At 36.2% G+C, this 24,164-nt stretch overlaps 1 protein-coding gene across 8 annotated transcripts in view; it reads right to left on the bottom strand.

Moving 5' to 3' along the window:
- Window positions 1–343: 343 nt before the first annotated feature.
- Window positions 344–24,164, bottom strand: part of chb (CLIP-associating protein) — a 391,332-nt gene continuing 367,511 nt past the window's right edge. For all 8 annotated transcript variants that reach the window (XM_083142339.1, XM_083142344.1, XM_083142341.1 and 5 more), the window contains 10 exons: window positions 21,253–21,420; window positions 19,949–20,112; window positions 18,229–18,535; window positions 17,177–17,364; window positions 15,769–15,958; window positions 12,869–13,001; window positions 10,101–10,260; window positions 7,856–8,033; window positions 6,654–6,860; window positions 344–2,685 (listed from right to left, as the gene is read on the bottom strand). In XM_083142339.1, the coding sequence (XP_082998465.1) occupies window positions 2,485–2,685; window positions 6,654–6,860; window positions 7,856–8,033; window positions 10,101–10,260; window positions 12,869–13,001; window positions 15,769–15,958; window positions 17,177–17,364; window positions 18,229–18,535; window positions 19,949–20,112; window positions 21,253–21,420 (1,896 nt within the window). In that variant the 3' untranslated portion in view covers window positions 344–2,484. The remainder of the gene's footprint in view (window positions 2,686–6,653; window positions 6,861–7,855; window positions 8,034–10,100; window positions 10,261–12,868; window positions 13,002–15,768; window positions 15,959–17,176; window positions 17,365–18,228; window positions 18,536–19,948; window positions 20,113–21,252; window positions 21,421–24,164) is intronic.

The raw sequence follows: 24,164 nt of genomic DNA, 5'->3' as shown, positions 1-24,164 counted from the left end.
TAACATTATGAAGTGTTATTTCACGTTTCGTGTTTTCGTCAAAAACGAAATATGCATGCCTCTAGTCAAAGTATTGTTAAGTACCAGTAATACTGACACATATTTTCTAAAAAGCTTAACATAATAGTCCTACAGCCCCATTTCTTTTCTTTTCGAAAACAATTAGAATAAAATCTGTGATGATTATCCAGTCAAATATGGTACAAATAAACAAAAAACAAAAACATTTCAAAGCTGAAGGTTTCACCGATTTAGCTTTTCAATCATTTGAAAAGGCAGAGGGGCACAACAAGAAGATGCTAAACATACCTCATAATATAGGGCAGAGGAAAATAAGAATAACCAAATTATTTTTAGTCTTACAAACTTGTTTATTTTAGTAATTATGTACTATGAACATGTACGTTTGGGCATATAAGTCATATTAAGTTTTGAGAATGTTATGGTACATAATCTATTGTTCTTTGTTTATTCTTTTAGCAACCCCACTTCCCATTGGGTTAGCTTAGCTGATATTATGCTTTTAATTTCCTGCTGGTGTGATCTTGTACTCAAGCACACATTCACTCGCTCGCACACTCACTTACAAATGATCTATTATGAAAAACGCTATACTACACTTCTCTTCCAAAGCAGTGTTGTGAATAAGATAAAGTTCTCAAATAGAATTACAATAATTTGAATGTGAAGATAGTTCATTACATCACAAAACAAGCATAGAAACAGTAAAGTTTATGAATTAAACTTAACACTTTGCCAATCTGGCTACAACAGCCATTGCATAGGCTACGAGCATGAGGCAACACTTGCCCTAAAATGCAAACTTCATACTACGCAGAATATTATGGCCATACACGCACAAGGTGTCTCTCATTATATGCATTTCTACTTACACATTAGGATTTGCAGCATACTTTGCAAAAAGTCATGTTGAATAATGAAATTGTAAAGATTTCAAAAAAAGATACGTTACTGAATTACTCAAGTTTTAGTAATAATTATCTTACTTCTTTGAACTCTAAATGCAATGTCAGATTTAGAGTATATCTTATAATCATTTCACTGTTTTCTTTGTGTAACCATTGCACCTTGGTAACGTAAGAAATTTTATGCACATAAAGATCAAAACATAAAAAGATGCAATACTGCATCTATATTATTAAATTCCTTATTAAATATACTAACTCAAAAAGAGTTACATAACTGTACACCAATGCAAGAATAGAAAACTTTCCTTCGAAATATATACCAATGATGTATCGTGAAAAGAAAAAAATGGCTCGCGTTTTCCTTCTCACCTGGACACCTTGTGGACATCTTACACAATACTGGACTTACTATTTACATTTCAGAAGGGCCATAGTAAGAAGTTTATTAACATAATTATGCATGCACCCATTCTAATTTCATTTCATTCTCCATGAAAATCTTCCTGACGTGATATTTTGTTTCTTTTCTTTTGATTCACTTGTTCGTTATCAGTCTCATGTAAGCATTATACAGCACATACACACAAACACGCACACACACAGCCACACAAAGAACATTCAAAAAATGTTTTTCCAGTAATACAACTCTTCAGTCAATTGAGCCCTTATACATAAACAAAAAAAACAAATGCCTCGTGAACATCATGACTGGCATAGTCAATTTCTTTCTTAAGAGTTTCAAACTTATGCATTTAAATTGAGATGTTTTTCTTTTGGTGAATCCATTCGGTAACACAAGCTATTAACCTTATAGGAAAAACTGGCAAACATATTAACATATAGTTGAACTTCCCCCCCCTCCTTTAACACATTCAGTAACACTTCCATGAATCTCTCACTGTATGACTAGTTCCCCTTCACTGAAGCCACCGTGCATGGAAAGTTCTGCGCTGGATTCTCCTTTTCTTGCTAACAATGCAGTTGCACACCAGTCTTCATAATTCCCAATAAGGTTCTTTCAGACTAAAATTCTTCTTAATTTTATTCTACATCTAGGTCCAAATTCACGTAAAACAGAAAGCATGCTACAACTAATTCTGTTTTACACTTAAATCTCATTGCATATGAAAAATCAATTTCTTTGCAGATACACACTGCTGTCAATGGCAAATGAAGATTAACACTGCCATTTTTTTGTATCGAGTAAAAAATACAAATTAAAATTAGCTCAAAAAATGTACAATAGTTCAAAACAAATTTGCTACCATAATGTTCGGCAGGGCATGTAAGGCCGTTTCGAAGGACGGCGTTGATACCGTAGCAGAAAGGGGGGCTCGTAATTGTTATTGTTCTTGTTATTTTTTTTCATTTGCATCTACAACGGGAGTGAATAAGTAATGCAGAGCCTCACACTTGCCTAGCAAACCAGCCAAGAAAACACAGAGTCCTGCAAAATGTAGACAGCAGAAGCATTGCGTGATCTGGAATGCATGTTGCACGCTACGTTTCTTCTCCTAAATTAGCACGATCCAGGAGATTTCCGGCAAAGGTTCACTCATTCCGGAGGCGTGCTCTTTGGAGACGCAGGCTCAGAGCTCTGCTTAGATCTCTTGATGTACAGATGCAGAAGCTTCATCTTGCTTCCGTTCAAAGGCTTCAGGTGCGGGGTCATATCCTCCTCTCCAACCACTGAATGAAGAGCCACCATACAGAACACAGCAGACTTCCTTACGCTACTCTCTTCATTGTCATATGCCTAGTGCAAAGAGAGAACGAATTTTCACTATTAAAAAAAACACAAAACAAACTGTAAAGCTAGATTATAACCAGGGGAAGAAAAAACTTAAAATAATTCAGGCACCAGATTTTTCTTCTTTTGCAAATATGATCTAAGATGGCCATAAATCGAACTAACAAAGCTACACATTTTGGAATATTATTTTAAAACATTTAATTTATTAATTACTGCAAGACTGGATTAAAAGTAATTAATTCTTGCACCGGAGTGGCCTTCCTAAAGAAGGCTCTACCGGTAACAACATGAGTAACTATACTACATATTCTAATATATGGCCAATCTTCCATATCGCCACACATTTTAAAATTTGGTTAGTAGCACCGCAAACGTTTATAATGGTATGTTCATTATTCTGATTAAATGGTACACGTACATGATAAAGAAAACTCATTAATATTGAAAAAACACAGTGTAATTGTTATTTAAAAAAAAAAAAAAACTGGTAATGGAAATTTCCATAAGCGAACTAGAAATACTTTTCAAAAATACAATTTTCTTTTAGAACTAAATTTGAAAATTCAGGTGCCAGGTGAAAATTTTCAGGCACCCTGTGTTTTCAGACCCCTGATTATAACCAAGTTCAAATTTTCGAGCTGCAACACTGCTACTGTTTTCCTGCATGTACCACAAAACTTTGCAACTTAAAAGCACCAGTATATTTCGTCCCCTTTCCCATCTTAATCTGAGCCCAAATTGTGCCACCAGATATTGTTTGGAGCTTTTCCCTATCAAAACCAGGATGTACATTATACATGCATAAATATGGTAGTGTACACACTATAGACTAATTGATTCAATTGAGTTGATTCATCTTACTTCACTTTTCTACCACTTTTGGCTAACTTCAAAGATGAAAATGAGTGATGCTATGATGAAGGGACACTCACAAAGAACAACCATGTCTGGGCTGGGATTCGAACCCATGATCCCTGGTCCTGCAGCATGCTATGCTAACCGCTCTGCCACAGAGGTTGGCTATAGACTAATTGAGACCAGATCTAGTTTGAAGTGAGGCACAAGCCACTGGGACTCGAACCTGGGATTCCTCAATTACGAGGCGACATCATTAACCACTGTGCGACTGGGGACACCAGAAAAAATATGCAGTCACTGAACATAGATAACACGTAAGAAAATTACAAAAGGGCATGGAACAGAAATACTGGATTATCAAAAATAGCATATTCATTACCAGTATCATGCGACAATTTATGTACTGATTAACTGGTACCACCACTGAAACATCTGAACAAAACTTTGGATATTATAAAAATAAGTAATTACATTGCCATCATAAATCTTCCACGGTAGAACTGATGGGCTCATTGTGTCCTCTTGATAAAAAGAAAGAAGAAATCCACATATGTTAAAAAGTATCTACAACATAAGAAGATATATGCAGAAAGAATGGTACACTGTGATATTGTTGATTACTTTTTAATAGGCGAGTGAAGGTCAGTTTTCATGCTCCCTTCCCCTAGACTATGTCTCAAAGTAATAATATAATCTTTAACCTTTTGCTGCCCAAGCGTCTCGAATGAGATACCCAAAAGTAACCCTCACAGAACCAAGCGTCTCAAACGAGATGCTGTGTCAAGGTCATAGTTTTTACATTATAACTTTTCTATTTTTGGCTAGAATTTCGATTTTATTTTTTTATATTGTTCCTAACACATGCATTTAACAGAAATGGTTTTTTGCATTTTTTTTTGTCTTCATGAAAATGGAGGGGAAAAGGTACTTCTCTTTTGCGGCTCTTTTCAACGTCAAATTTTTGCCGACAAAGGAAGACCGGCTTTGTTGTTCTAAAGCAATGCTTTTCACGTCCTCCTGCTATCTGCATTCGAAGGAAGCTTGTTTATAAGTATCCGATGTCAAAATGAAAGTTTTCCGTGAGGGCGGAAGCATTGGGTGGGGGTGGGGGGGAGGTGGAAAACTGGTTGTTGAATCTGCGTTGTGAGAATGGGAATTCGAAGTGCGCTGAAGGAAACCTTTGTTTGTAAGCACAAGTGTTCCACAAATGTTGAACATTGTTGAACACCAAGCATTGTCTAAAAATAGAATGTCAAGCAGCTGCAAGAATCGGCGTTCATTTTTCAGTGCGTTCTAGCTTTTCGTCCGTGAAAGTTGTGCGTATGTGTGTATCGTTTTGTGCCCAAGTGCGAGGATATTTTTTGACTGAAGTGACATACTTCCAAGGACTCCCTCCCCCCTCCATATATATGCTGAATTTGCATAAAATTATTTGCATTTTGATATCCTTTTTTCGGGGGCGTGGGGGGAAACCCCCATTTTTTTAAAAAAGGGATTTTTAGGGGATTTCCCCCCTTTCCCCCTCCATATGTACGCCAAATGTGCATAAATTATAAATCGTCTGAATCTGTGATTCATTCTACGTACAACGGTATATTGTTCATATCTCCAGGGCAAATAGTCTCTGAGCTGTAGTCAATTCAATGTAACTCTGCATTTCGCTCAATTCCGAAGCTTGAGACAGTGGCGTACAAACCTTTCGTTTCAGGGGTACAGCTCGCGTTACATTGGTCATACGGCAATGATGCAAATATTTTTCTGTTTCTTACATGCCAGCGATAATTTCTATGTGCATTTTAAACTTTTCATATCCTTTTTTTTCGGGGGGGAGAAACCCCATTTAAAAAAATAAATTTCAAGGGATTTCCCCCCTTTCCCACTCCATATGTGCACCGAATGTGCATAAATTATATATCGTCTGAATCTGTGATTCATTCTGCATACAACGGTATATCGTTCATATCTCCAGGGCAAATAGTCTCTGAGCTAAAGTCATTTCAAGGTACCGCTGCATTTTGAAGCTTGAATCAGTGGCGTGCCGAAAATTCTTTTTGGGGGTGTAACTCAAGTTACATTGGTCATATGATAATAATGCAAATATTTTTGTGTTCCTTACATGTTAGCGATCATTTCCATGTGCATGTCGACACTGTCATGTACTTTTTGCTTGAGGGGAGGCTGGGGGAACAAAATTTTTTTCCCCGAAATTTTGGAATTTTGAGAGTTAGCCCCAGCCACATATATGCCGAATTTGCAAAAATTTCATATAGTCTGAATCTCTGGTTCATTCCGCGTACAACGGTATATCACTCATCTCTCTAGGGCAATTAGCCTCCGATCTACACTCATTTAATTGAAACTCTGCATTTTGCTCAAAATCGGCTCGGGCAATAGAGGCTTACTTGTGAAAAAGGCCTTGGGCCTCAAAAGGTTAATGAAGATACATAGAACGCTAAACAAGTGAATTTTGAATTAAATATGGCCATTTTTTATGTCTATGAAGAAAATTCATCCAGAATTCAAGGAATTCATGTCAGTTGGCACCCTGTAGAAAGAATGAAGAGAAGTGACCCAGTGTGGCAGGACAGAAATTGAACATCGTGTCTTCCTGTAATCCATGCAAGTTTCAATTCTTAATAAAATGTATCTAATGAAATAAAGTAAAATTCCACATTTCCAAATTTGAAACATAAATATAGTTTCTATTTCTAAAGTGAAGAGCAGTGGTGGTCAAGTCGGTAGGGCATCTGACTGCAACGTGGGAAATCCGGATTCGATTCCCAGGGTGGATGATTTAAGGTCGGAATTTTTCCGGCCTTGTCCCTGCATAAAGTGGCTCTCGGTCTCACCCAGCCTCAAATCAATGGGTACCTGGGGCAACCCTGGGGGGTAAAGGTGGCCAGAACATGGTGCTGATCACCTCACCTCCAAAATGAGCAAGATTGAGAATGTATGGGACCCTACCCCCCCCCCCCCCCATCCCCTAAATGTGCCTTTATGGCACGGGGAACTTTACCATTCCAAAAATGAAACCCATTACTGTATCCTGACTACATACAGTTTAAGGAGGCGGATGAAAAAAAAAATCTGGGTCAGCATACGATATGACTTACCTTAAGCAAACCTGGCATAAGATCGGTTAGATGAGGCTCAATCGCTTCCTTATCCTTTTGTTCAATTAACCGTGTAAGCATTTTTATTGCAGCCTGGTTCACAGGAAAGTCTCCGGTCTTGATCAGAGGGTTGAGAACGCGGATCACAACATCCGCTGGTAACACGCTCCCCATAGTGGCAGCACATGCTTCTGCTGCTCGGACAACCTGAAAACAGGAATAGATGATATCTGTAAATGAGCTACAAGATGCTTTTTTCTTTTCTGTGTAACACTGGCAATGAGGCACTGAAAAATTATATAAATTTCTATGAAAATTTTAGGGCCGAGCCAATACACATACTGATTCCCACTGACACCAATACAGATATTTGAAATTGTAATAATTAAAGTTACTAAAAAGAATGATTAATATTAGCGTGTAAATATTCCATTCCAATTATATGCGTTGATTTTTCAAGAATTACATCAGAATATTAAAAAGCATGTTAATCACAAAATCCAGTTTTTCACACAAAACTGGTGGAAAATAAAAAGAACTTGCATAATTTTCAGAGTACCATATTTTTCCAGAGTATAAGATGTGCATTTTTCCTTAAAAAATTAGTCTGAAAAACAGGGCGAGTTTTATACGCCGATACTCAGTTTTTGATTATCTTCATTTCTGGACATTTTCTCTGTTCAGAGTTAGACAATTCATTCTTGCTTCCTTGCGGTGTGTGACGAAGAAGATTAAAATTTATACTTTCCTAGTTAGATTAGGTAGTAAGTTATTTTTTGAAAGTAACATATTGCATATTACTTTATGCTTGAAATACTGAAAATTAATTATAAATTTGGTGATAAAAATTTTTCCTCAAAAATGTGGGGGTTATATGTGGCAAATATGGTAAGAGTGTAAAATTGTCATGTGGCATCTTTGTGAACCCCGTGAAACATCAAAATGGTAGAAAAGTATTGGCCGATGGCAATATATTCACTCATCTCAAATATATGTTCTGATGTTTTTATTAAGAAAACTTAACTAAGTTGAATTTATTGTTCGATATGTGACCACATATGAACTGGCCTAGAAATCCAGATAATGAACAGCAAAGATGGGATTCGATGTTGACCACATGTTATCCAGGCGTTGGCACATGATTAAGTGATGATATAAACAAGTGAGAGGATCATGTTTTCTTAAATACAGAATAAACTTACATCTTTGTCACCGTCTTTGTGTGCCTGAAGGACTTTCAGAATCAAGAGTTCTATGTAGCTCTGGAAACAGGCAGTCATCGATCGTTTCTTGAACATCTCCATAAGAACTCCTAAGACAAGGGCTCGGACACCACCTTCAGGGCTGGTCAACTGCTCCAACAGGACCCTGAGCAAAACTCTGCAAAGAAAGTGCCATCAATTAGAATAATTTCACCTATTACAATTCACATAGTTCTCTTCTTGATTATACTCATATTTCTACAATTGTACATCTCCTGCTCACATTCTCTCTAATAGAGAGTGCTAAGTTCACATGTAAAGTACATTCAATTTAAAACCGGTGTCAGGGTGATTACTAGTTTGGGAAACATGGAAAAGTTAGGGAATTTACTTTTTCTGGAAAAGTCATTGAAATGTCAGGGAAATTTACTGTTTCTGAAAAAAATTAAAACTTTTTTTTTGTTTGTAATGCATTGAAAGCAGATTTTTGAACAGAGGAAAACAGACTAAGCAAGAAATTTTAAATTTGTTGTTCACAAACTATACTGAGTATTACTGGTAGTTTCAGCAGAAATTATACATATTACAGTGACTTTTAGAATTTATCACTCTTAGGGGTTGTGTTTGTGTTAGGAGTAATACATATGTTATTGAATTTTAGTAATGTTATATGTATATTATGTATGCTGCAATTGCTGGTTTTTTATGGAAAATAATTCTTTTCTAATACATAAAACTTCAGCCCCTTGACACACCTATCCAACAGTCAATTTCTGTTCAGTTTCCCTTCTCATTATTACTGACTTGGTCTGGAATATTTTGGTTCCTGGCCTGGAAAAGCCAGGGAATTTTGTTCTTACCTAATTTGTAGACACCCTGCGCATTTTTAGTTCATAGAGGTAATTGATTCCTGTATTGTCCCATTCAGAAAGTGCATGGTGGGGAATAGAGGAGAGGGGAAGGGAATGAATTCCTCTGATGCATAAACTGGTGTGAGGACTGAGGAGTGCGATGAGAGTAGATGGCATTGAACATGGTTGTACTGTGCATCTCCGACTGCTGTTGAGAAATTGGGGGGACATTTTCATTTTAGATCATGTTTTTTCCACAGTCAAGGCACGGTTTCACCTCAGTGGATATGTCTGTAGCCAAAATTACCAAACATGGAGAATTGAAACTTGCATCTCATTGAGTTCCCTCTGCATCTGAAAATTGGCATCTATCTGGTGTGCCACCTCATGGAGATGAATAACACTGGTCGACATGGGTTTTGATGTCTCGCAGATGACTGTTGTGTCTGAATAATTTCAGCATGCTGATTCCAAAAATAAAATCCATTTTTACCTATCACGTCTAGTTTCGTCAGAAAACAGCAATATATTAAATGCCTTAATTTCACAATAAAATGAGTTGTTTCATCATTTCCCCAATAAATGGCTGTTTAGATGATAGTAAAAGATTGATTTCCTACTATACAAATCCTCCCAATTTTGAACTATAAATGCACATATAATAGCATGTACTTAATCCACCTTCCACATTCACATGACACATTGGCATGAATATTGTATGGACTTTTGACTACGTACGTTTTATATTCAAAATCAGTCATGAAAATTTCCTTCACAAAATGTCCAATGCTCAAAGTTACAATATGGTGGGTTAATTGAAATTAGTGACGTGGAAAAAATCCTGACATGATGGGAAAAAATGGATGTTATTTTCGTCATCAGCATTCAAAATACTTCCAGAATCACCTATTGGTTTGAAAACATCTGATTTTTTCTTTTTAAATGTTGACCAGTGGAATCGTCTCCTTTGCTCTTTGAAACAACCATTGATGCTGAGATCTACCAAGATACTGTCAGGTAGCTCACAGCCTTACTGCAAGATGATGAACGTCACTGATGGATACAGCAAGACAGTGCAACCTGGCATACAGCAAATCCTACCATGATGATGCTGAAGGAATTTTCTGGCAATACAATCACATATAAACACAATGACCACCAAGATCTCATGAACTTTGAAGCCCAGACTATACATTTTGCGGGGACACTTAAAACAAACCACATACACAAACAATCAACACACCTTGGGATGAGCTGAAGATGAACATCACTAATGCCATTCAGAGTATCAACAATGGGATGCTCCATAGGTTTGCCAGGCACATAGCGAAATGTGAGAACAAATATTTCTGGTTTCAAACTGAACACACTGTAGAATAGACAAGTGCACTTACTTGAAATGATCTATTACAGCTAGGGTGCTTCCTTCCCTGACTAGTCTGATCAACTGGGTCAGCGCATTTTTTCTCTCAGCTATCCGACCGTCGGTTGCATCTCCATTTAAGATTTCCAGGATCTTCTTTATGGCTTCACTGTCATCATGATGGTGGCTTTCTGAAATGTGAAACATCATCATCATCTTAACATGCCAATTAAAACAAAAAGCAGTTCTTGTTTCAAGCATAACTACATTTTGTCTTTATAGGCGATCGGTGGTTGTTGACTCATATTGTATGGAGCTGAATTTTTAATCATTGTTGTAGGTTTATTTCAATATTTCTGGGACTCAATCACTGAAACGTTAGTAAAAAACCTACACAGTGATTAAAAATCAAATTCCAAATTACACTTCTTGTTACGAGCTTTTATTTTTCTTATTTTATGTCCATTTCCCACTTCTTTAAGATAATTGTGACAATGAGGGTGAATGTTGAATAAAAGTAATAGCCGAAGATATCAATGCCCACTTCAGGCCTTGTCCCTGGGCAAGTTTGTGAATAAATAGTTATAGGCTTTTTCATAAAAACATGAACATTTTTACAGCCTAAATAATGTAACAGAAATAGTGATAAACCAACACATTAAAAACATGCGCAACAGGGAAATAAATATATCACTATAGAATAATTGGAATAGTGAAAGAAGTGTTACTTCCAGTGGACCACAACTGTTATTCACTTCAAGATGCAGAGACTGAATATATTAAATCTACCCTATATATGTAATATAAAAAAGCTTGACTTACTGAGAGCCTAAAGGGTGGTCAATATCAAAATCCACGGAAACATGAAACACTCAACAGATAAAATGAAAGTATATCATACAAACTTAATGCTTTTTATTCATTCTTTGGCTCCTCTTCTTATTTTTTTCACCTTTGTGTACAGGCATTCGCAAAATATCTATAATATTAGAACAACCATTGTTGTTGAGCTAACATATTGTTTTATAACGTGCATTCATTTCGATCTTCAGCCGAGAGATCGGGAGAAGCATTGCGGGCGGTGCTGACAGAGATGCCGACATTTGCAGCCTGTAATGCCCGATTATTTTTATGGACATATGCAGACATTTATATAAATATTGCAAAAAACGAGCACTAACCTGTGTTATAACATGCAAAAGTTATTCTGTAATTCATCCAAGTTCTGCCCTTATATACACAAATAAATACGCTTTAGAAACGATGTTAAGAGCCACAGATAATAATAAAACATTTTAATCATAGTTTTGACCAGTAACGTCCTGCTTAAGTTTATACCCTTGAAATTCAGAGTTTTGTGGCGATGGGGATCGTTTGGAGGTTTCGAATGTGCAACACTGTATCAAGATTACGCTGCATACGAAACCGTTAAAAGTCAATGGTTTTCGTGAGCTTCCTTGCAATCCAAAATCTCCGAGGTCGAGTTTTTTGTTCCTTCGCGACTAGATGAAGACAGAGCTGTGAATAGGCCTATAGTGGCGAGCAGATGTAAACCAAGAGCGTGTTAATTTCGTACTGTGCGCAAGAGTGATATTCTTGGTTACTTGCCGTTACTTGTTTGTGTTATTGCAGTGTGTATGTGTGTTTTGTCAGTGAGACGATTGGAATGCCAGCCGCAAGGTTCACGTTAGAACAAAGAGTTCTTATGTATGACACTTACGTGAAAACAGACTCGTGTCGAGACGTGTGTAGGCAATTTGTACAGAAATTCCCAGGCGTTTCACCTCCACATAGAGATACGGTTAGACATCTTGTCCTTAAATTACGAGAAACTGGATCGTTAAATTATAAAACACCTAACCAAAAACGATGGATTCTCACCGAAGCAAAACTCGATGAAATTGGTGCAGCGTTAGAACGTTCTCCAAACAAACCTCTACGCCGTGTTTCACAGGATATGGGCATGTCAAAATCATCAGCACATACAGCCACTAAGCTACTAAAATTAAAACCATACTCTTATAACACAGGTTAGTGCTCGTTTTGCAATATTTATATAAATGTCTGCATATGTCCATAAAAATAAGCGGGCATTACAGGGCGCAAATGTCGGCATCTCCGTCAGCGCCGCCTGCCACGCTTCTCCCGATCTCTCGGCTGAAGATCGAAATGAACGCACGGTACAATGCCGGCTAAAATATGAATGGTGAATTGTTGCAAACTTAACAGTTATAAAAATTGTAGATATGTTCATTTATGAGAAACAAACGATAAACTTTGATCATATCATGTTCCCCTCCCCATAACTTGACAAAAACCACTTTATTTTACATCATCTTTCATGGCTGAGTCGATACAAATGCTGATATTTGGAAATTGAAATGATTTTAAGTAGTTCACAATATTTATAAATTTTACAATATAATTTAAACTAAGTTATATCAATGTTTCAAAATTTTTACTTTAAAATATTCATTTTATATAAGATAATTATTTATCACAAAATCCATTTCTTTCGGTTATGCTGTTGCCAAAATAATGAAAATTATGCATTTTACATAATTCCAAGGATATTTAGATTCTGCAAATGTTACCCATGGCATTTTTGCACCCCTCAAAACATCTGGAAAAATAAAATATCGGCATCAATATGCGCTCAACTCTACTTTATATTATTCAACTCACTAAATGAATTACATAGATAGTGCTTAGCTTAGAAATCAAAATGCCACAAATTCTAAATTCACAATCTTTTATGGCTCCATGACAAAAGTTTATGTTATAATAATAATACTCTACCTCTAGATATATAGCCATTCTCTCCTTCAAATGGATTTTCACCTATTCCAGACTTATCAAGGCCATTGAACTCCCGAAGACATCCAGGTATCCTATGGATTGGAGATGACAGGGACGACGAACGCCCAGAACCCTACAAATACAACTCAAAATAATAAAATGCCCACAGGTTTCTCTAATCCTTTTCTCCTTGTTGAGAAAGACAAATGATGAAAGCTATAACATATCCAGATAAAGCAAAGTGGCAATGATTTATTTTCAGTTTTTTTAAAAAAGGAACATACTTGAACCAATACTGACGGTACTGCTCTTACCAAACTGCTCCTTGCACTGATACCAGTACTTGTACATTTAGCATTTAAAATTGTTCCAATTTAAAACACAAATATTAGATCACAAAGCAACTTTTACCATGCAAATCAGTATATTACTGAATTTGTAGGTTCATGTATGCAACAATCAGATTGGAATTGTAGCTTTCCTGATGACGTGATTCAAACAAGTGTTCTTGGGTACCAGACAGGATAAATCGGTGTTAACGTCCAACATTTCGAAGATTCCCTGAAGACGAGAGAAATGTTGTGTAAACGTAATGGTCTTGTAATTAACCCCTGTAAATGCTGCTTTACATTAATTGGTTCTAGCGCTGCCTTAAATAAAATTGAAATAAATGGGTTATCAATTAATATTAATGATGCGAGGGTCCCACACTGCACAACTGTTAAGAACTTAGGTGTGATATTTAATGAGAAACTTGACTGGCAAAACCACATAACGTCTCAGAGTTCAAAAGCTTATGGTATACTTAGATCACTCTATAAATCATCGCACTTACTTTCGGCTGGTGTCAAATTGCATCTTATGCAAGCTCTAGTTCTTCCCATTTTTGATTACTGTGACGTTGTTTACGGTGTTAATTTAACAAAAAAGAATGCTAAAATTGCACAAAAAGTACAGAATTCTTGTATACGTTTTGCATTTAGCTTGAAACGAAGGGATCACATACTGCCTTACTTAAATGATGTTAATTGGCTGAATATGACACGACGCAGAAAACTACATCTGGCCTGAACAATATTCAAAATTCTGCAAACAAAAACACCGACATACTTATATACGACAGACTCCAATTTAGACACGACATACACAACTACACGACTCGACACACTAAGAAACTTATTCTGGACAGATTCTCAAAATCCATATTCCTGTCATCCTTCAAAGCTGCTTCTGCATATTGTTGGAATGCGCTGCCACCAGATGTTACCTCGTGTGCGACATGTAACAGCTTTAAAAGGTCAGTAACAAAAGTACTTCTACATGAGCAAGGACAGAGCCTCAGTACACATGACTAGATTCAGCATGCTTACGTTGAAATCAAAACAAAAAATGAGCAGATTTGAACCCAAGATGAACATTTTGATGTGTATGAATGAGAAAAATTGTTTTTATCTTTTTAGTGTGTTAATTACTGAAATATTTAGAAGTGAAAATGTAATGGAATTCTTAAGTTATAGTAGTAATTGTATTTTGTTTGTTTTATTGTACTAGATTTTGCGGGTTAAGTGGTAGAGCAGCCACAGGCTGAACTTCGCCCATGAATAAAGAAATTCTAATTCTAACACCAATTTAACCTGGTTGGCTACCCGAGAACACATGTTCGAAGAACCAGATTATTATTATAGCTGTCATTTATTAAAGAAACTCATTTTTACAACATAATTTTGGTGCTGGATTAATGGAACCCTTCATGTTTCATAGCTTGTATCATACCCAATCTCTGAACAATGCGTTTCTGATACAGATATGCTGGTAATGTCTCAGATCTAATATTAACATTTATAAGTTATTTTCCTTTTACGCTATACAGGATGTCTACAATTTCGTAAAATCAAAATTCCCTGACCTTTCCAGGTTTTCGAGACCAAGAACGAAAATTTTCCAGCCCAAATCATTAGGACAATTAGTGTATACATGTCTGAAAGGAGGTCACTATATTTAATCTAAATGCACACTTTTTTAGAATCCCACTTAACCAAGCACTGGCATATTTACTTTGCATGTAAACGTAATAACAAGAAGGAAAAGTCAACGGTAATAGACTGTTGGATATGGGGATGGAAGCAAGTATCAGGGGTGAATTTTTGTGTGGTACATGCCATGTACTGTACTAATGAATAACAAAGAGTAATTTTTTATGAAAAAACTTAATTTACTCCATAATTAATACTCCCTCTGTCCCATAATTATTGTCTGGTATACCTTTGTTTGTTGTCTCATAATAATTGCCCGATATTCAAACTGTGACATTGGTGTATACAGAAGAAGAACATGAAACACGGGAATGAGTCATACAACTTTATTATTCAAGGATCAGTACAAATTGTGCTTTCCATTTGCCTCTTCGTCTGTCATTCCTGTACTACCATTTTGGCATACCGGACTATAATTATGGGACAGAGGGAGTACATAATTATAGCATGATTTAATAACACACGTATTGTTCTTAATAACTATTTACCAAACATGCACACAGAAAAGCAAAACAAAAGTAGTAGATTTCTACATGAAAATAGTTAAAATTTTACTACTGGTAATACTCAGTATATCAAACTGAAGTGTAGTTTGTCCACAACAAAGTTAAACTTTCTTGCTTGTCCTTCCTTCCTTTCTTTATTCAAAAATTTACCTTTAGCGCACTACTACAAAAATGTTGACTATTTCCAGAAACACAGTAAATTTCCCTGACTTTTCCAGGATTTCCAGACTGGTAGACACACTGACTATACTGTAGAAATGGTTCATAGATAAGAATAAACGGTAAAGTAACAGCAGAACATTTATCAATGATAATTTACAAGTTGAATATTTTGTTGTAGAAATACAAGATAGTTAGTTACCGAGTTATTAAGGCTTCCGCAATCCTCCAGCCTCTCTTCCAAAGTATCCAGCTTGTCTCCTGCTCCTGCAGACATTTGGCTTATTCCGGAATCCTGTGATGTTGTATCCCTGTCACGATCTAATTTACCGCATCTATCCAGGGATTCAAAACTGTAGTTCTGAATTTCTGCTGTGGTTCGACGTAAAGACCTGCATTACAGAAGGATAGAACAGGTGTTGTTATTAGTTTTACAAAATTAATACTTTAGAATATAAGACTGGTTCCTTTTAAAACTAGATATTTCCAAAAAAAAAAAAATATATATATTGTTGAGACAACACAAGATGTACTAAGAAATTAGATTTATTTTACAAATTAAGTAAACAAAATACTTAATTGGGGGTAATTGTATTACCTTAATGTACTTAAATCCAATTTAATCTGTGTACCAAAGCATTACAATATAATTTGTTAACTGTAGCAGGGATTGGTCATAGTCAATACTGCTACTGGTAGGTTTATGTGTCAAAATGGCTGATAGTTTTACCAATCTGTAATTTTGTTAATCTATTTATGAAAAATAACAACAACCCATGGTGCAATAGCCCATTAACTACCGACTGCCAGCCTCGCTCCCACTGATTCTACTCACTCACTCATCCGAGGTGGGACATTGTCCAACGAGTTACGGGTTGATGTGTGGTCAGCATGATGAACCCAAAGTTGTCGTAGGTTTGCAAGACCAGGTTACGCTACTCATTTGTAGATCCCCAATTTCCTCATAATGGTGGGTGACCAATGGTCCCATACACTGGCCGAAATCTCAAGAGAAAAGTTGTTACGCTTTCCCCAGGAGACTCGAACTTGTGTGCATCCCGTAGCCAGAGCCCAAAGCATGACGCCTTAGACCGAATGGCCATGGTGTGGGACTCTTTTTATGAATACAAAGGTGTAATTCATATACCTTGGCTTTATAAAAGTAAATGTCTTCTAAGACAAAACCCATTGCAGTCACCGGTTCACAACAATTAAGGAGATGAGTGAACCATTAGTGTTCAAGAAACATTTGAAATTTTATATTGCTACTTTAGCAAAATTTTATGTTGGTCCTTCACTACTATATAATATACACACTGTGTATATAGTGTGTGTGTGTGTGTGTCCTTGCGTTTCCTTTTGTGCATGGTTTTATAAGTAATTCTTTAATATTTTTTAAATGTTTATACAAAGTGAAAGATAGTAATATATTAACAGTTGAAAAGCACTAAATAAAGGCTAATAATAGTTCAGTGAAAGGAAAAGCCTTACTCTTCCACGGAAAGTAATAAATAAATGAAAAGTCATTATTAAAAGGTACTGGACATTCTTTTTATGTAATTCGGCACACACTTAATTTTTCAGTGAAATATGAAGTGGAAGACACCTACCTGTACACTTCCTCAGGGTTCAAATTTTCGTCGTCAAGGTCAAGGGTGTTGGAACGAGATGACCTTCCAGATTTTGGCTGAGGAGTACCAGGTGACTGCAGGCGTGGGGATGACACGAGTGGAGAAGGCGGTGACCCTTCTGTGCTGCTGCGACGCAAGTGATTCTGCACTAATGCTGCTGCTGCCTCCTACAATCAAGATTATTATTCAGAGAATATCAAAATTCCATATCACATTTGTTTTCAAAGTATGTAGTCATATCTTACCTGACATAACTTGTGTTTATTCTAAATAGTTTTAACATTATTGCATCATGGAAAGGAAAATTCTCCGAGCAGGTGTGCAAAGATGTTAAGTCCAAAAACCACGAAAATTGACTTGCGAGAAATACACAAAATTTCTCCTAACTTCCAAGCAAGATTCTGAGTCATACTTAGTTTTCAGACACCACCATAGTCTTGGCCAACAATTAAATACATGAAAAGGTTTTAACGGGCAATCAGCCCGTTGGACCTCATGGAGTAAAAGTAAAGAACGGATAAGTCTTACACCTTGGATATAGTTCAGTGAAATCTAAAGATATTTGTAAAGCATTATCAGTTTGTTATATCATGCGTTGTTCAAAGAACGTTTAAATAACAATAAACTGTAAGATTGCAATTCGTCCTGTATTTTAAGGAGCCGCGGCAGCTGTCGTTAGAGCATCTGGGTACCATGCGAGACACCCAGGTTCGATCCCACAGGGGGAGAACTGGGATTTTTTCCCCACCTGTTCTAGTGGCTCCGATTTTACATTTTTCCGCATTATGCATTCAACCCTGATGATCCCAACATAGCAAAATGTTAAGAAATTTTCCATGATTTTAGATTTTCCCGCATTTTAAGTTTTTTTTCAGTTTCGCCCCCTGAAAAACGTAAAATCGAGGTTCAACTGTATTTTACTCTTTTGATTACAGCTGCATCCCGTAACTCAAGAACTGACCATAATCCCAAAATTCAATCCCTTCAGAGAAGAGATTACCTCAAAGACGAAAATAGAAACCATTACAAACCTGATATTCCTTAGGAAGCTGTGACAACAGCATCGTAACTTCGGGAGTATTTAGGTTGAAAAGAGCTATCACCGTATTGTGAGCAGCCTTCCGGATCTCGACCGACTTGTCGCTAGTCCAGCCAATGATCTTGGAGAGAGCCATCCGCGTGTCTTTCCCACTGCTGAAATGCATCGGTTCCATCTGAGCCGTCAGCTGCGTGAGGTAGGAGAGGACAGCCACTTTCACCTTGGAGTTGGGAGTCTGCGTCTGATCTACGAGGAATCTCACGATGACGTTGAACTGCTGGTCACAGGGGAAGGAATCCCTACAAAGGTAACAGCATTATTTGTAAGTTAAAATGTTACTCTGTGCATTTAAATCTTGGCGAATTTCAAGTGTAGTCACAGTAATATTGTTAATAAGAACTGCTTCGTTAGGGGTTAAACCTCTTTAATTGCACTTTTAAACCTGAAAGATATCTGCACTAAATAGTTCTAATTAATCGTATTATTTGAAATTTACTCCACAAAAGTAACCCAGTGACTTAATTCATACAGTAATGTTATGTTACTTTTTGGGGTTACTTAAAGGTGGTAAGCTACCAACGCATATTATTTGATTCACCAGCACTCAGTTATTCTCTCCATTATAGCTAATATACTACTACTAGTGATAATGCATACTGTGTAACATATATATAACTTGGGGTCTGGGTATAGTATCATTTTCTCTTACAGTCTGTAGATCACACCTGCACCGGAATTCTAAGTGCAGAAAATCTGTAAAATATCTTGTTCTTACATGATATACAAACATCCAGTTGTAAACACAACAGCAGTGCAATGACACCTATGTTCAAGACTTGTAGACAATGAGGCATTTGAAATTCATACGTTTTTAGAAGAAAGTTGTACAGAAAAAAATGTCTTCTCGATCGGAATACCATTTCAGTATCAGTAACTATTGGCAAAAGGGTCTGATCCCCATAGGAGGAGATTAAAAAATATATACAGGGTGTATCATAAGTAATAGAGCAAACTGACACAGTTGAAAGTACACTATAATAGAAGCAAAAAAGTCTCTGTAAACATGGGTCTGCAAACGAGTCATTTTAGAGATAATTGTGAATGTGTGGTTACTAGCAGGCACTGACTTCATTGTTTGTAAACGTAATCCTAGTTGGTAAAAAGTAATTTTCGTTGCTGTAAGGTTTCATTTTCACTACGCAGTACAGCACAACTGACGTGACTCCCACAGTACGATTACACTGTGTACTGATTGTATCCATCCTGTTTGATTACAACGCCACCTCTCGGAAATGTTCTGTTTTGTAAACAAAGAGCAAACCTCTGAATGTGCAAGGAGTAAAGCACTCTGTGTTTACAAAATGCAATCAGTGACGGCTTCTAACCACACATTCACACACATTATTAGCATTTTACCAACTAGGATGACGTTTACAAACAATGAAGTCAGTGGCAGCTTGTAATCACACATTCGCAATTATCTCGAAAACAGCTCGTTCCATGTTTACGGAGACTTTTTTGCTTCTATTATCGTGTACTTTCAACTGTGTCAGTTTGAGCCATTACTTACGATACACCCTGTATATATCAATATTAACAACCTTTTATCATTATTATGTCATGAGCACCCTTAGTTATGTCACTGTTCAGAAAGATACAGTATTATTACAACCCAAGAACAAAGTTATCTGAATATATTAAAATGTACGCACCTCACTACATCCAACGATTTGTGGATTTTGTTCTGGATGGAGCCTAAGAGATCAGCACCAAGTTTGTTTAGTAGCCTTGTCAGGAGCACATAGAGCCAGTCCTGCAAATCTGCCTTGTGAGTTATTATGAGTTCGTTCAGTGTGTCCAGAAACAAACTGAATACCTGAAGCCAAGAAAACAAAACATATTGGTTCTACAATTATATGAACTGCACTTTCCTTTTCTTAAGACAATTCATATGAAAATTTCAAATTAATAACAAATAAATAAATAAAATCATAATTTTAATGCTATACAAAATATATATTATTTGTAGATAACAGGGTGGGTCAAAGAAAAGAGGCCTGAAGAGAAAGAGCCATTTAATTTAGGGCAACCCTGTTCATTTTCAATGAAACATGTAAATACATAACAGTAAATACGTGTGCATTTACATTAAGAATATGATTTTGTCCTTTGTAACTTTAAATTGCAGCTATTTAACTGCTGAAGTCTCTTTGAGCCTCTTTTCTTTGGTTTACCCTGTATATTTCAGGAGATACTCAAAATGAACATCTTGAAAAATAATGTATGCTGGTATCAAATTATTAAAATAATACATTATAAGTCACTAAATGCACATTATATTAAAATATATATTACAAATACTACTAGAAATTCAAGTCAAGAGTAACACATGACATTCAAGAAAAGCATACAAGGAATAGTGATGACTGAGTGACATGAAGTTTTACTGCCTGTTGTTCAGTCAGATTTGTCAAAACGGGCCTCAATTTTCTGGAACAAAAAATACGTCCTGCGGTAGGTCTGATTTTCTTTGTCTTAGAAAAAGTTAAGACAAGATCCAAAATACAGTATCAACGTACCATCAAAGATTATGATATATTGCTCATATGCAACATTCATCTTCAATGTGTTAAGAAATTTTAATAAACATTCACAATAATCCATTTCAACACCGGACAAGTACAAGCATATCTAATTTGGCATCCAACATTCAAGAAAATTAAAAACTGATAATTAATGAATTGAAACATCAACATTAAACTACAATGAAGTGCACCAACAATGAACAGATTTCACACATTAGATATTTTGGATAGACTGCATCCTGTAATATAGGTCCACAATAAACAATCGTGAATAGTGACAACAGGTTGCCAAAATCAACACACAATTTATTTGCATACACACAACTAAAACAAAATACAATATTATTTTATACAAAGTGAATTTTAACCACATTTCCGTTAATGCACTAATAAACTAGTCTTGTTGGAAAGAAATAATCTTGTTACAATACCTTTGTATGTGCATCCATAAACATCTTTGTGAATATTTCTGTCACTCGTTTCAGTTCCGACCCTGTGAGGGCATTGCCTGTTTGGAAATAGTTCTGGAGTCCAACGAGGCCCTCCTTCCGATCGCTCCAGTGGGTGCTTGCGCAGTTGGTGATTATTTCAGATATATCCTGCAAACAAAATTCACAATGACAAAATGTTGAAGCAATGTTATTTCTACATGCATGTGGAGTACTTTGATCTACAAATGTAAAATTCAAGAAAACATTTGCATGTTTGCATTAATTGATACATATTTGGAATTGGCAATATGAACTATCTCATAACCATACAAAATATTTAAAAGTTGGTCAGGGCCTGAATCAATGTTTACAAATAAGATACTATTTTCTCGTACACTGCTGTTTTTACTAGACCCCTGAAATCACATGCCAAAATATTTGAACTTAATAAAACTTTAGATGTGATTCCAATTTACTGATATTTTGTTTGCATTATCCTAGATTAACATATTATAAATTTAAAACAATTTTGCACTCACAAGAAATTGTGCATTTCTCTTAAGTTAATATTATGAAGAAATTGCCACACTGTTGGCTAAGTTTTGAGGATGATCAACAGAGTGGCCATCTTGAAATCATCAATATGGAGAAAAAAACTTACGTTACAACTGCTAAACAATATCTTCAGAATTCCTTGAAGCTTGAATTATCAACTTCAAACAGAACATAAATGAACATAAAAAAAAAAAATTAAACCTGTAAGCAATTAAACCACTTATGGTATGCAAATGCAGACTGAAAAGAATGACACAATATGCCTACAACAAATAAGACAGGTGTTCACAAATATGCTCTCAGTAAAAGTTTCAAATATTACAGAAGGGTCTTAGGTTATCTAATTTACTGAGGGGTACATCAAATCTTTATTCATAATTTCACATTTAATGTAGAGGGAGAAATGCAACAACAAATAACTGAAAAAAAAGTACAGAAAATTAGTATTGTTTAATTGTATTTGCATCAATAAATTAACTGATTCATGACAAGCTTGAGTGCTCAAAAATTGTATCCTTTTATTTAATGGAGTGGCCATTTCTATTTCCTGGTATGAATGGTCCAGAATTTTAAAATTTAAAACATAACGTAACTCATAAGTCTGTTATCCTTTTCTGTGTAATGGTTTTTTACACTTTTGTTGTGTGTGTGCATGTGTGTGATTCAAGCAGTTATCACTGGGATAAGTCCTTGAACAAGATGAGGAGTTCTTGTTAGCTTCAGTCTTTTGCAGAGTAATCGAAAAGTTACCCAACCTGATTTTTGATCACTCATAAAATAATATGTAATATGGTAATAATAATAATAAAAAAATATATGCACAAATTCTTTACCAGAAAATGTCACACAGGAACAAACAAAAATGTCACTCAAAGAGTGAATGTTTTCCCCAAATGCCCAAAGCAATGACTAAAAACATTTCTGCAGTGTGAACTGAAGCTTCGTATCTTGGGGAGGGGAAGATTTGAAAAGTTTTCCACCCCATTATAATAGCATCCCGGACTAATGGTTACATTTGCAAAATCATAAAAAGGTAAAGTTCCCCATGTCATGAAGGCACATTTAGGGGATGTGGGGGCAGGGTCCCACATATTCTTGATCTCTGCCATTTTGGAAGTGATGCTATCCGCACCATGCTCTGGAACCCCAGGGTACCTATTTATTTGAGGCTGGGTGAGCACCTGATCATAAGGCACTTGCGGGGGACAAGGCTGGAAAAATTCTGACACCCACCCCTGGGAATTGAACCTGGGTCTCTCATGCAGTCAGATGCCCCCTACCAACTAGACCAACACGGCTCTAAAATCATAAAAATTACAATTTATTACTTTGCTCCTCAGGTTCCGGGAGGTTAACAAAAATACCCACAAGTTGTAAATTTTAATAAGCCTGAAATTTGGAGAAGACTGTAAGTGCCTTAGTTACGCTTATGACTCTTGCTATGTGACATAGTTTGCAACCAGCAGGGTTTGTGTGTAGCCTCTGATGTGTGTGTGTGGGGGGGGGGGGGGTGAGCTGATAACCCTGGAGATTTCAAAATTACTAGATAGATGCATATAAAAAAATCCTCATGTCTTGACAATATGTCCACATGAAAAGTGTCCATCAGAAGGATAGGTTTGTGTAAGTCCCGCTCTTTACAATTATCTCACTTCTTTGTGCGAAAATAATTGCAAATCTGTGCTACTTTAATTAGTTTCTCGATAGTCTAGTATTGTGTTTCCTGATACAATTTGGAATTACAAGACATCTTAATGGATGAGGCTTTATAATGAAAAAGTGAAAAACTCTGATGATTTTATTCACAATCAAATGATTGATTGATTGATTGATTTGTTGTTTTAAGTCCACTTTATGCACAGTAAGGCTAATCGGGACTGGACCTACAGTTTAAAGTGGAATCCGAACCACTTGTGCCTCCACCGGGTATCGAACCCGGGACCCCTTGATTACAAGGAGAAGACGCTACCACTGCGCCATCGGGGAGGCCTCACAATCAAATGAAGGGTTGTGCAACTTGGTGTAAGGTCACTATGTATCATACTTTTCAGTGTTCTGGGAAAGAGATATTTATTGTGTCGAACATTGTTTGACGGCTAACCCTGTAGGTTGACTGCAAACTGAAGGTAAATCTGAAATATTCTAATTTCAAATTTAATGTCACCTAACATTAGTGCATGAAAGGAACACTCCATGTGTAAAAATTGGCTGAGTTGATATGAATACAAATATTGATCCCAATTCTCACCAACACTGATGCTTGAAGAAATAATGTCATTCAAAATATTGATCAATATTGATATGTAAGTATTCTACTGCAAATTATATGCATCAATTTGATAGATTTTTGCTTTAAA

The sequence above is a fragment of the Lepisma saccharinum genome, chromosome 21, assembly GCF_977018435.1.
Source record: "Lepisma saccharinum chromosome 21, izLepSacc3.1, whole genome shotgun sequence".
Lineage (NCBI taxonomy): Eukaryota > Metazoa > Arthropoda > Insecta > Zygentoma > Lepismatidae > Lepisma > Lepisma saccharinum.
The sequence above is the reverse complement of the archived record's forward strand: the minus strand, read 5'-3'. Positions and strand labels throughout refer to the sequence as shown.